A 14,916-nucleotide genomic window follows, 5' to 3' on the forward strand; every position below is an offset into this window, starting at 1 on the left:
GCATGATGATGCTCCCATTGGAAAATGACAAGACCCTTAAAGGTTTTTGCCTTTCTTTGTGTCACTACATAACTGCCTGGTACACAGGAAACACCTGATAAATGATTATAGACCGAATAATTAGGTCATCATTGACAGTCATAGGAGGAAGATTATGCCAATTAGCAGGGCCTAGCATTCCTAGATCTCATATAGAATCATGAAGAGAGCCTCAGTGATTCTTTCATCCAGCCTATTCAGTAACAGTGGAAGCGATTAAGAGGTAAAGGGATTTGCCACAATTCACCAAGTTGGTTGGTGGCAGAGTCATATTGTCAGACCTGCTCTTCTAATTCAGTATTTGGTTCCTTCTACCACACTACACTGTGTATAAGCTTGGAATTTTGCTTATTGTGCCATCACTGTTAACATGATCTTGAATTGTAATCTGTTCTCTTTTCTCCTTTTTTTCCTTCCTCCTCTCTGCCCCCCAAAAGAATAAAACAGTAGCTACGCCAAACCAAGGTGTATGGGATATGCGAGGAAAACAGTTTTATGCTGGCATTGAGATTAAAGTGTGGGCTGTTGCTTGTTTTGCTCCTCAGAAACAATGCAGGGAAGATCTGTTAAAGTGAGTATTTTTTATATTTATAGCTAGGTCCTCTGCCTTTCAAATATAGAATGCTACATTTAGCTTCTTTGTTTAGTTTAATTCTGGGAGTGGCCCTACCAGTCTTAAAAGGGAGGAGGGTCACTTTTAAACCTGAGGATTCTGCTAAAACTTCAGCTTCCTTGGTCTCAAGAAACAGAAATCCATCTCTGACTTACATGTAGAACAAGGCAGAGGGGCTTGGAATTGGAATGGCATGGTGCCATATGTTAAGACTTTGTGAGTATTCCACCTCTTCCCTCCCTGGATGTACTTTTAACTGTTCAACAGAGATAAAAAAGAGATTAATCTTAACCATTATGCTTTTGATATTTGCTGCTAGTTCTGTTAGCCTCTGAATGGACACTGACTAGGATTATTGGTTTCAGTCCACATCATTTTTTGAGATTTATAGAGGAAGTTTATTAAGTGTGGAAAAATCAAGGTGAGAAAAGGGAGCTGATATGAAGGGAAAGAATGCTTTAAATTATTGGCAAATACACAGAAGAAATGATTCTGAAAGATTCGTACATGAGTTGAAGTAATTATGTGTCTTCCTACACTGGAGTTTTTGTAGCCAATATTTAAATTGAAAGCAAATTTTTATTTATTTCAAATTCTAGTTGCTTTTTAGCATTAATAATTTTCAGGGAGGTAAATTACTGGGCCAGGTTTTCATTTCCTAGCAAAGCTTTTAATACTAATATGTTTCTATGTTATAACTTAAACACAAATTGACATAACTCCTTTAAAAGATAGATATACCAAGTTATCTTTGAGTTGACATTTCAGTCTATAATTGTTGTTCTGAAAATTAAAATTAAGACTGATAATTTAGCAGATGTTTTGATAACATCACATTTGATAACATCACATTCCACTTCAACTCCAGTGCTGCAACTCCCAATCCACTTCTGGCCACCAGTTATGCTAATGTTTTTAGCACAGAATTGACTCTTCTAAGAAAAGCTTTAAATTATAGTGATTGCTCAGGGCACCAAGCCGTGCCATGAAATAATACACGCTATGACAATAATTCTGTTTCTACAGGAGTTTCACAGATCAGCTACGGAAGATTTCTAAGGATGCTGGGATGCCCATTCAAGGTCAGCCATGTTTTTGCAAATATGCACAGGGAGCAGATAGTGTGGAACCCATGTTTAAACATCTGAAGATGACTTATGTTGGTCTGCAGCTGATAGTCGTGATCTTACCTGGGAAGACACCAGTGTATGGTATGGTTTCTAGTTACTGTGCAGCATTTCTATGTTAAGTGGTCACATGATTTTTTAAAAATTAGATTAGAGGCAGTATGCATAGTCTGTTGATTACATAGTAAAACATGGAACATAGTTAAAACCTATAAGGTTTTAGTCTATGGCTTGAATGGTCTTTACAGTGTTGTTGGTAATTATCAACATTCACATCCTCATATTGGGAGTACTGTCCTTCCTTCATAACTGTCCTCCCTTATTCCAGTGATGCTATAGTTAATCTTCCTCATGTACTCAACTGTTAATATTACCATTTTGCTCTAGATGCTTCAATGCATTCTACCACTAACCATATAAATAGCTCCTTAGATTCCTTAGCCTGCCATTCAAGACTCTTTACAATCCAAGGACACTTTTCCAAACTTCTCCTATTACTCCCTGCTACCCTTCAGTCATACTGAGTTATAAGTTTTTTACTAGGCTTATTTTGTACCTCTTTGCCTCCATGTTTATGGGTTCCTTATACAGGTATACCCACCCTTCCCTGTGCCTTTCTGCCTTTTGAAATTCTACCCATTAGATGAGCTAAAGCATTTATTAAGTGCTTACTCTGGGCCAAGCATTGTGATGAGTGCTGGCAATGGATAAGCAAGAAGAAAGACAATCCCTGACCTCAAGGAACATAAAGAGGGAAGACAGTAAGTAGAAAGAAATAGAAAAGGGATGGGGAGTTAGATATCAGGGTTATGAAAAGGCCACTGGATAGCAGTGGAAAACTCGGCATCAGCATCTGACACAGGCATCTACAGTAGTAGGTGCATAATGAATAATTATTGAATTAGAAGAACATCTTAATTAATTTCATTTGTTTGCTTTTAGCTGAGGTGAAACGTGTTGGTGATACCCTCTTAGGAATGGCCACTCAATGTGTTCAGGTGAAAAATGTAGTAAAGACTTCTCCCCAAACTCTCTCTAATCTCTGCCTGAAGATAAATGCAAAACTTGGTGGAATTAACAATGTCCTTGTACCCCATCAAAGGTAAGACTTATTTTGAATCTTAGATTATAGACTTTGAGCCAGAAGAAACCTTAGAGATAATTTAACAGATGATAAGTCGCAGATATAATAAGTGACATAGTAGATAACAAAGCTGTGATTTGAACCCAAGTCCTTAAACTCTAAATCAAACTTTCTTTTGTGGTACCTTTTGTTTAAAAACTTAATTCTTCAACAGAAATTGTTGAATCTAAAAGTAATCAAACAAGATAATAAATAGTGTAGTACAATGTGTAGAGGAACAAGCTGGTCAATAGATGAGTTGGATTTGCCAGTAATTTGCAATCTGAGATTAACCAACTTGTTGAACCTCTTAAGATCTTAGTTTCTCCCATCTATGATACCTACCCTGCCTATATTAGAGTTGAAGTCAAAAATGCTTTACAAATTGAAGGTGGTAGCAATTGTTTAAAAATCCTAAGAAGTATAAAAACCCAAACCAGAAGTTGATGATCTACAAATTTATTCATTCCAGATTCTCAAATTACATGACATGCTTGATAGCTGAAAGGCCTTTTTTCCAAACGGCTCTCAGGCCTCTCCTCTATATTAGGTTTCCAGGACTCCGATACGAGGCCCTACCGGGAGCAACAAGACGGAGTTCTTGGGATGGTAGTTAATATTTCAGGTGCCTCCTTTTGGGTAGGTCAGAAAGGGGTGGTTGTCAGCTACAAAGTGAAGTGCTTCATCATGATGACCAGGTGTGACAGTGGTTTCTTAAAAGCTGTACCATTGCAATGTAAGTTCTGAAAGGTTCTGCAGTACTGACAAGTGATACCAGGAACAGACCCCTTTCCGAGGATGAGCTTAGCTAAATATGGAGAGACAAAACTACAGTTCTTCCATCTCCATAGTGGCAGAGTTGTGGGAGAGTGGGGAGGGCGTATGCTATAACATTTTGCTACTAAAAAGGTACGATCCCTGTCCAGTGATAAATAAGCATGCCTACTACTCAAGGAACAGAATTATTTCCAAATTGGCATTCTTGATGTAAAGGAAACCATTTTACGTGTGACATTCTATTGCCTCATGCCAGTATTCAGCATAAGCATTTGGTCAAAAGCACTAGGAAAATATTTTTAGCTTTTCAATCAGTAAGCATTTATTAAGGCTTTATATGTATGAGGCCCTGTGCTGATCTCTGAAGATGCAAAGAAAGCCAAAAACATGCTGCTGCCTCAAAGCTCAAATTCTAATGGAGGAAATAGTATATAAGTAACTATGGACATGCAACACACACACACACACACACACACACACACACACACACAGATAATTCCAGAAGGGAAACACAAACAGCAAGGGAGACTGAGAAAAGCCAGCTGAACTTGAGTCTTCAAGGAAAGCCAGGGAAACGTAAGGGGTGAAGTTGAGGAGGAAGAACTTTCCAAATACTCGAGGAACAGCAAAACCCAGGCACAAAGATGGAGCATGGCATTTCTTGTAAAGAACAAGTAGGCCTGGACAACTGGAGCCTAGAGTTTAGAGAAAGGTAAAGTGTAAGGAGATTGGAAAAGTAAGCTAGATTGTAAAGGGTTCAAAATACTATACAGGATTTTCTGTTACCTCCAGGACCAAATAAGGTCACTGGCCCTAACAGCACAGGGATGGCATGGGCAAACCTATCCTTGAGGGAATTCCTTGATAACTGAGTAGGAGGAGGAGACAGTATATGGCATCCATTTAGAAAGCTATTGCAATAGTCCAGGTCAGAGGTGAATAGTGCCTGAACTGAAGTAGTACCTGTTTGAGTGGAGAGAAGGGAATGTAAAGTCTAGAACAAGTTGCACATCTGGGTGATTGTGGGAGGATGGTACCCTCAAAAGTAAAAGGAAGGTTGAGCAGAGAAAAAGGATTTCTGAGAAAAGATAACGAGTTGAATTTTGGGCATGTTGAGTTTAAGATGACTTGGGAACATCCAGTTCAGGTTGCCTGAAAGGTAGTTATTGACATGGAGCTCTGGAAAATGACTAGAACTGGATATGCACATTCAGAAATCATTTGCATAGAGATTATAGTTGAACTCAAAAGAGCTGACAAAATCACCAAGTAAGATGGTATAGAGCAGGAATTTTTAAACTTTTTTTCTATCATAGATCCCTTTAGCAATCTGAAACCTATAGAACTCTTCTCAGAATAATACTTTTAACACATAAAATTCACAGGATTATAAAGGAAACCAATTATATTGAAATATTGTTGTTATCAAAATGTTTTGTTTTTTTAAGTTCAGTGTCCCCAGGTTAAGAACTTCTAGAGATGGCTCAGTGGATAGAGCCAGGCCAGGAAACAGGAGGTCCTGCGTTCAAATACGAACTCAGACATTTCCTAGCAGTCAGACCCTGGGCACTTGTCACTTAACCCCGCTTGCCTAGCCCTAACTACTCTTCTGCCCTGGCACCAAGTATTGATTCTAAAACATAAGGTAAGGGTTTTTATTTTAAAAAAAAAAAAGAAGAAGAAAAACTTCTTTAGAGAGAGAAAAATAAGACCCAAGACAGAGAGCTTTGGAACACCCACTAATGTGGCATTGACAAAGGAAACATATAGAATGGTTAGACAGGTAGTAAGTAAATTGAAGAAAGAATTTTGTCATGAAAACCCAAAGAGAAGAGAGTACTCTGAACAAATGGGTAATTGACAGTGTCAGAGTTTAAAGAGAAGTCGTGAAAGATAAAGGTTGAGAAAAGGCAATCAGAAGGTCATTGGTAATTTTGGTAAGCATACTTTCAATTGACCTTTGAGGTCAGAAACCAGATTGCAAAGCATTTAAAAAAGAGTGAGAGGAGAACTGGAAGCCTCTAATATAGACAGCTTTCTCAAGGAGTTTAGCCAGGAAAGGAGGAGAAATATCAGAGGATAGCTAGGGGGAATGACTGAATTAGGCAAAGCATTTTTTAAAGAATAAGGGAGACATAGACACATTTGAGATAGCAGGGAAGGAGTCGGGAAGAAAGAGATTGAAGGGGGCTGCAATGTAGCTCAGTGTATTAAGAGCCAGGTCTAGAGATAGGAGGTCCTAGGTTCAAATCTGGCCTCAGACACTTCTACCAGTGTGACCAAGCAAGTCACTTCACCCCCATTGCCTAGCCCTTGCTGCTCTTCTGCCTTAGGACCAATGTACAGTACTGATTCCAAGATGGAAGGCAAGGGTTATCTTAAAGGAGAGACAGAAATTGAAGATAAGGGAGATAGTGGGGATCAGTCTACCGGAGGAATTGGAATTAAGGATACATGTTAAGAGGAGTTTGCCTTGGCAAAGAGGAGGGCCACTTCTTCATAACAGATAGGAATGAAGGAAGATTAGGGTTAGAAATATTCAGAGTTCCTTGAATATAGTAGACATTAGATAAATATTTATTGATTAGGCAAAGATGGCTGCATCATCTGAGATGAGATCTAAAAAAAGGAGTTCTTGGCAAATGGCCCAGTTTTTTGATGAAGTACGAGGTTTGCTCTTCAGCTAAGAGAATGGGGATAGCAGATATGGTGAGAAGCTTGAAGAGGGATGAAAAGGTTTGAAAAAGCTACTGTGGTGTGTGGCATAGCAAATCAATGAGAGCAGCTTTAAAAGGTTGCCTTTTTTGCAATAAGGGTCCATTTGAAATGATAACACATAAGTTGCTAGTGGATCTGATATTTGTTGCAGAGAAGAGAGGTAAAGAAATTCTGCTTAAAAAATAATTTTTAAAACTTTTATTAATTAAAGAATTTGATTATGTTAGTGCTTTACCACTCATTTACACTAGTACAAAGAAGCCAAGAAAAAAAGGGGAAATCTGATTTAGAGGTCAGAAAGGATAGAAGCCAAAGGCTACTTAAGTCCCACATCTATCTTATTTTTTGTTCTAAACCCTTACTTTCTATCTTAGAATCAATCCTGAGTATTGGTGCCAAGGCAGCAGAATGAAACAATTAGAGTTAAGTGACTTGCCCAGGATCTCACAGCTAAGAAGTGCTTAAGGTTGTATTTGATTCCAGCACCTCTTTATCTCCGGACCTGGGGACTCTATCCTCTGAGCAACTTAGCTATCCTACATGATTTCTTCAAGAAAGGAATTGAGATGCACTAGACATAACAAATATGAAATAACATAGCCAGAAATGAAATTAATCTTATTTTAACAGTAAACTAGCTTATTGTTATGGGAGTCATTCCCAAACCAACTCTCTATGTACTCTTGGACCACTTGCTTTATGAATGTGTAACAACATATTCTCTGGCCATAGAAATTATGGGGCCCTCTCCCACAAAGGGCTCCAGATTCTGTGCTCAAGTAAGTACTAGATTCAGTCCCAAGGGAGCCTAATTTTTAAAGCTCAGGCTTTTTCTTAACTCTAGCACTTTATATGTCCCCACCCACCCAAGGGCAATGGTGTCAAAATGGGGGAAGGGATTATTTAAAACAGATTTAACACAAGTCTGGCATATCCCCCTTCCCAAAAAAAAGTATTGAGTATAAATAGTAAATGAGGTATAAGACAACTATTTTCCTCTACACAAAAAATACTTATACAAAAGACCAATAAGTGCACATTAACAGACTTAAATGCAGTAAATAATCTAAAGTCTCTATTTATTCTCTCAGAGGGTTGATACTTCAAACATCAAAATATTAAACATTGTGGCATTGCTGAATGGTCATTTTCCCTTCACCATAGCTCTATACTTTCCAGATAAGTCCTTTAAGGTCTCTATCTTTTGGAAAGTTGTTGACTGCTTTTGGCTTATCATTCTTGTGGCAGTCATCTCCCAGAAGGATACATTTAACAAAGAACCCTTTCTGCTGCTTGTCACTTCTGACTAAGAATCCAGTGAGACCTTGGAAGCTCATTTCCATGCAGGCTACATAGATTTGCTTCAATCCTACCCCCCACAACAAGTGCAAGGTCAAAATTTATACAAAACTAGGGAAAATAATAAATATGAGAAAAACATAAAATATGACATAATTCCAGCCTGACCAATTTAAGGAACCCGTTCTGGCCCCCACATGGAGAAATGAATATCAATATTGATAACAGTTTCCTAAAGAAATTTAATTGGTACAAATCAGTTGCCATAAAAAGAAAAAAAATGCTGAGAAAACTCACCTCGATGTCAAACAAGAAATATGATAGCCAAAGTGAATTCTTATTTGGGATATAAATTGATCTTCAAAATCTTATGGAAAAATAACTTCCACCCAGTTTCTTCAAATCTACTCCAGCATAACCCTGAAATTCCTACAAGATTGAATAATGTTTAAGCAGTTCAATAAGAAACTACTTTTAAGTGATACCTTCAATCCGTGAACTGTGCAAGAAGTCAGCCAACAGCCTCACAAGCAAGAAGTAAGGTCCCTTTTCCCCTATCCCCAAGAGCCAGAGGCAATACCTCCTTGCTTACACTAAAATGGGGCATATATAGCTTTCAAGGTTCTATACCCTTTGGTAGCAAGAACAAAGAGCTGTAAAGATCTATGGTGAAAGCATATCAGGGCTTCATCAGGGGATAAAGGTTGACCTTGGCACAAATCTGAATTTTAGGAGCTAAAGCTGGAAAGGCAAGTAAATCAAAGAAAGCACCATGCCATTTCAAAAATTATTGCAAATCTAATTCTATAACAATTTCAAGCAGAGATTCAAAGGAAGAAAATGTGAAATTTCCAAAAGATAAAAATGAAACTAAAAGCTCTTTAAGGAAAGAATTTGGAAAGAGAATAAGTAGCCTAGAAGAGTAGTGACTCTTACCCAAGCAAGTGAATTCCTGAAAACTAGAATAAACCAAATAGAAATTAATGACTCCAGGAGACAGCAAGGAAAATCAAAATCTTGGAAAAAATAGAAGAAAATGTAAGATATCTAATATCAAAAAGAATAGACCAAGGAGAGATCATTTAAGAATCATTGGATTTGCTGAAAAACAATGATTTTTTTAGTCCCATACCTTATATTTCAAGAAATCATAAGTGAAAACTGCCTAGATCTTTTAGAACCAAATGACAAAGTAAAGATAAAAAGGATTTCCCAATCACATCTTGAAAGGAATTCCCGAATAAAAATACCAGAAATGCCAAAAACGCAGAGTTCCCCAAAGCATCCTTAAAGAAATTCAAGTAACAAGGAATTATGGTCAAAATCACAAGATTTTCCAACTTCTGCTAAACACCAAAGTAGTATTTGAAAAACAATATTCCAGAAGACAAAAGATATAGACTCACAACCAAGAATAGCTTGCCCTGCAGTGCTAAGTATGATTCTACTAAGAAATGGATTTTTAATGTGATAGAAAACTTGAAAACATTTCTGATGAAAAGTCCAGAAGAAAGACCTTTGAAATAAAGAGTATAATGAAATCTAGAAAGGTAAATTTATATGAATACTTGGAAGTAGGTTTATGATAATGTAGTGCCAAATTCAAATGGGAGGAAGAGAAACAAATGTCCCTTTAGAACCTTAATTCTTCAAAATGTATTGAGGAAGCTAAATAAGAAAAACAGAGGACTGGTGGTAGGTTGGTTCTATTCTGGGAGTTTTAAAAAGAGAAAGAGAAGGGGAGAATAAAGGAGGAAGAAAAGAGGAAAATTGAACTTGTTATTTTTCATAATTAGGATGTATAAGAAGACTAAAAATATAGAGGGAAGGATAGAGGTAGCAAGCTTCAGATGAACCTCTTAGTTAAAATAAAGGAAAGTTGAAGAAATACCGAGCTCAGTGTAGAAACACATCATACTCAGCAGGGAAATAAATGACTCTGGGGAGTGGGGTTAAAAGACAGAGCAGTCACAAGCAAAACAAACTTTCTGATTCTGAAAGGGGGATGGGCAAAGAACTAGACTCAAAGATAGGTGCTTTAGATTGCCTCTTAGCCATTTGGTAAATGGCTGAAGAAACTGTGATATAATTTTTTTTGTGTGCCATAAAAATAAAACATTTCAGAGAATTCTAAGTAGCATGAATCAACAGGAAGCAGAGCTTTTTCTACAAGGACAACATTGTTAAGAAGAGCAACTTCAAAAGATCAGCATTTTTACATGTCAGAGCTGACAGGTGAAACAAGGTACGGAGATGCACATTTAGGGACAAGACTAGGATATGAATTAATTTTGCCTGATTATACTTATTTGTTACAAAGGGTTTTTGTTTAATGCCAAACAAAAAAAAAAGCACTATTATAACATTTTTTTAATGCACAGAAGAGAATAAGTATGCAGTTCAGTAAGAAGCTCAGACAATCAGGACAGTTTTGAGATGTGTAACAACTTTTTTAAAAGCAAATGGTCAAGAGATAGTGAAAATTACAGGATAGAAAATGGTTGATTACATAAAATTATAAAATGTTTGCACATACAAAACCTAGGCAGCCAAGAATTAGAAGAAAATGGAAATGAGGGGGAAATTTTTACAGCAATTTTCTCTGATATAGACCTCATTTCTCAATAATATAGAGAACCGAGTTAAATTTCTAAAAATACAAATCATTCCCCATTTGATAGTGATCAAAAGATATGAACAGGCAGTTTTCAGAAGGAGAAATCAAAGCTATCTATAATTTATGAAAAAAATGTTCTACATCACTGTTGATTAGAGGAACACAAACTCTGAGGTACCACCTCATACCATTCAGATTACCTTATATTACAGAAAAGGAAAATTACAAATGTTGGGAGGGAATGTGGAGAAAATTGGGACACTAATGCAGTGATGGTAGTGTTGTGAACAGATCAGCCATTCTGGAGAACAGTTTGGAACTATGTCCAGCAATATCACTACTAGATCCTCATCCTAGAGAGATTCCCTCCCCCCCTCCAAAAAAAAAGAAAGAAAAGGACCTTTACATAAAAAAAAAATATAGCAGCTCTTTTTGTAGTGGCAAAGAATTAGAAATTAAGAGATGCCCAACAAATGGAGGCTGGCTGACCAAGTCATGGTATATGATTGTGATGCAATGCTATGGTATTATAAGAAATGATGAGTAGGATGATTTCAGAAAAACCTGGGAAGACGTATATAAACTGATGCAAAGTGAAGTGAGCAGAACCAAGAGAACATTGTACACAGTAACAGTAATACTGTATAATGATCAACTGTGAATGACTTAGCTATTTTCAGCAAAACAATATTCCAAGACAATTCTGAAGAACTTACGATGAAAATTGCTATCTACCTCCAGAGAAACAACTGAAGGAGTCTGAATGCAGATTGAAGCATACTGTTTTTAATTTCTTTTTTCTTCTTCCTTTGTTTCTTTTTTTTGTCTGTGTTTTCTTTCACAACATGACTAATTTTTAAATGTTTTACATTACTGCTCATGTATAATATATCAAATTGCTTGCCTTCTCAACAAAGAGGGAGAGGATGGGGGAGGGAGAGAATTTGGAACTCAAAAATTTTTAATGATTTTTAAAAATTGTTTTACATGTAATTGGAAAAAAGATTAAAAAAGCAAATAGAATGAAAGAGAAAATTACAATTTGTCTTATGTCTGTGTGAAAAGACTCCTTTTTGATGTTTAAGTTCAGAAAAAAAATAAAAATTTTTAAAGTCTTATGGAGAAATCCAAAGGTTATGATTAGTATTTCTTCATAAAGGAACAAAAAACAGTCGAGAGGGAAAAACAAGCGTAAAGAGAGGGAAAGAGACCTAAGGATAATCATCCCAATGGCATATAAAGATTAAATTGGGAGAACAAAAAACAGATGAGAAAGGTAAAAAAGAACCCTAAAGATTTTTACAACAAATTCTTTCAGCATTGATGCCAGTGGAGCTACCACATTTGGATGTTTTTTAACTCTTACCTTCTGTCTTAGAATCAATACAAGTATCAGTTTCAAGACAGAGAAGTGGTAAGGGCTAAGCAGTTAGAATTAAGTGATTTATCCAGGATCATACAGCTAAGAAATGGCTGAGGCCAAATTTGAAATTTGTCAGGCCCTTCTGACACTATCCACTGAGCCACCCAGCAGCCCTCACATTGGATTTTAACATCACAGCCCCAAGTGTGTTGGAAGAGGAAGTGGAAATAGCATCGAAGAAAACAAAAATGGGAAGAGAGCCTCTGGACTAAAACAAGTTTACCAGAGGAGTCTTTGAGAGATTGATTCTCAAGGTATCTGAAAGAAAGGGTAATGCCAGAAATATGAAAAAAAATTCATCTTAAATTAGCAGAGAAAAGGCAACCAAGAGAATATCAATACCTTCTATTCCGTATACTTACTTTCCTGGTTGGACAAAATGTTTTGGGAACAACTTACACATTAAGAGTATAAGCTGCCATAGATAATATTCTACTGCAGACCCTGTCTTTACATTCACATAATTCCCTAAAAGATGCAGAACATTTGCATGGTATGAAAATCCTTAATGGCTTTCCTCCTACAAATTCATGAATTAGAATCATACAAGATTCCTTGAAGGATTTTTTCCCCAACCCTTAAAGGCATAAAGCAGGGAGATATATGCTTGGTAAAAATGTATGCTTGCTGATGGCACAAGAAAAGGATCCCAAACAGATGATGGGGTCCTCCAAATGCTCCTGTTTTCAGTTGATATTTTAAAGATTTTATCTAACTCCGTGACACTACAGAGATTCCCAAATAAGTTTTTTAATTGCTTGAAAGAGGACAGCTCAATCTTCCATATAGGAAAAACCAAGTGGATGAAAAATGTTTCTTGTCTTAACTGTTATCTTCACTTGGATGCAGAATGAATAGCTCACAAAGCTTGTCCATCAGTCCTTTGGGCAGGTACTGATATTGGGCCCAGAATTGAACATGAGGAAAAGAATGGTCTAGTTTTTTTTTTAAATTACTCTAGGTTTCTCCTTGAAACAAAGGATTATCTTTTTAATATTTTTGTTATTCTGGTGATATTTTATGACAATTGAGTCATAGCAAATCATAGTCTCTGAAGAACTGAAGTAGAAAATCACTCAAAGGACAACAGGGAGGTATATGGTAGATGTGCGAAGACTATATAGCACATTATAAACAAATTGTACAGAAGAATCAGCATAAAGTATATCTTCAGACAAATGTATTATAAAGAGAAAAGCTGGGCTAGTTGTATAGTAAAACAGGAAGGATTACCGAAGGACAGCCCGTGTGCTTCATAACAGGCAGCGCAGTAGAGCTGGATTTGGAACCAGGGAGACCTAGGTTCAAAGCCTACTTCATTGTGCCTCTCAGTTTCCTCATCTGTAGAATGAGGTTATTATTAGTACACAACATACAAGGATGAGACTCAAATAACTTAAAGCACTTTGCAAACATTAATGTGCTATGCTGATGATGTTTATGTAATGTCAAAGAAGCTAGAGGCACTTCACTTCCTCCTGGACTGTTAGGGGAACCCCTTTCATAGAATTATAGGAGGATGTCAACAAGTATATACACAGGATAGGCAAGAACGGCTAGGCTGCAAGCTGCATTGTTGCAGTCTACATTGATGAAATCACAGGACCATCAAAGTAGGCAAAATTGATTGTTTTCATCTCAGGCTATATGAAAAAAATCCTGTATTTTTTAGCATTTGTGAGACTGCAAAAGTCACAGAATCTGAGTTAGAAGTTACCTTAGAGGTCTTCTAGTCCAGACTTTACCTCAACAAGGCTGCCTTCTTGAACCATATCTCTTCCTTTTCCCTCCCCTAGAATCTGGACTCTACCCCATAATCATCTTTGGTACTGATAGGCCTGGTTTACCCGGATCTGATCCAACTTCAGGCATCCACAGCACTTCCTTGACATTTCCACACCGTGGCACCACACATCCATCCCACCTCTCTTCCCAGCTCCCCTTTATGTACTGTCTCTCTCCATTAGAATGTAAACTTATTGAAGTCATTGACTATCTAGCTTGTATTTGTCTCCTGAGCCTAGCACAGTTCCTGGCATATAGTAAGTACTTACTATACGTTCTTTATTTGTCTATCTGGAATATCCCTCTGGTTTGATTGGTCATCCAGCCTTAACTTGAAAACTTCAACTGAGAGGGAAAAGCCTCCTACCTGCCTCCAAAGGAAACCCATTCTACTTTTTATCACTTCTGATTATTAGGAAGTATTTTCTTTAATTCTCCAAATAGTTAAGCATTATCTTAGACAAATGATTCTTCTAACCATATTGATGATACAAGGACATAGTAGAATGTGTACTAGAGTCAAATTTATGAAAGACCCAAGTTAGAAACCTTCTGACATTTATTTAACTGTATGACACCTAGCCCCTCAACTATAAAATGGGAGTAATAATATTTATTGTTGTCAGCTTCATAGAGTGGTGGTTCTGATGAAAAGAGAATATTAAGTAAAATGCTTCATAAAAAATATTAAGCATTATGTAATGCCAGCTAATTAAAGGATAAAGGTATTCAGATTCTCATCCATTAAAAATAAAACTTGTGGGGCATCTAGGTGACTCAGTGGATAGAAAGTCCTAGGTTCAAGAGTGGCCTCAGATACTTCCTAACTTTGTGACTCTGGGCAAGTCACTTAACTCCCATTGCCCAGCCCTTCTGCCTTAGAACCAACAGTATCAATTCTAACTCAGAAGATATGTTTTTTTTTTAATAAAGTAAAAGAAAACTTGGGTATCTTTCAGATAAGGTAAGGAATTTGCAAAGCTTTATTATATGTGGAAATTATATTCAAGTCTCAAACCCAACCTCTAGAAATTCTAAGAACTTATAAAAAGTGCATCATTTTCATTTGTACTTCCTTCATATTCTGGACTGTAACAAAAAGTGTAGACATTTCCTGAAAACATCCCATGGTTTTCTTTTTTCAGGTTTTTGCTTTTGCCATCCTCCCCATGTTTGGAATACCCTCCAACTTCCCATCCATTCTCACTTCACTCCTCCACACATACCCTGAAATGCCACCTTACAATAAACTTCCCTAACTTTCTTCCTTGACCTCTTCCAAAAAAAAAAAAAAGATCCTCAAAGATCTCTTTTGAACTTATATGAAATTTCTTTGTATTTTCCTTGTATGTGTTTTCTTATAGCTATAGATGCTGCTCACATTAGATCATCAGT

The 14,916-nt window shown here is 36.8% G+C and overlaps 1 protein-coding gene across 2 annotated transcripts in view; it reads left to right on the plus strand.

Moving 5' to 3' along the window:
* The window catches only part of LOC100031387 (argonaute RISC component 4), a 69,620-nt gene that overhangs the window by 38,182 nt on the left and 16,522 nt on the right, over positions 1 to 14,916 (plus strand). For both annotated transcript variants that reach the window (XM_056795140.1, XM_001380629.5), the window contains exons 11-13: positions 477 to 610; positions 1,679 to 1,863; positions 2,722 to 2,881. In XM_056795140.1, coding sequence (XP_056651118.1) covers positions 477 to 610; positions 1,679 to 1,863; positions 2,722 to 2,881 — 479 coding nt within the window. The remainder of the gene's footprint in view (positions 1 to 476; positions 611 to 1,678; positions 1,864 to 2,721; positions 2,882 to 14,916) is intronic.

The sequence above is a fragment of the Monodelphis domestica genome, chromosome 4 (assembly GCF_027887165.1).
Source record: "Monodelphis domestica isolate mMonDom1 chromosome 4, mMonDom1.pri, whole genome shotgun sequence".
NCBI classification, from domain to species: Eukaryota; Metazoa; Chordata; class Mammalia; order Didelphimorphia; family Didelphidae; genus Monodelphis; species Monodelphis domestica.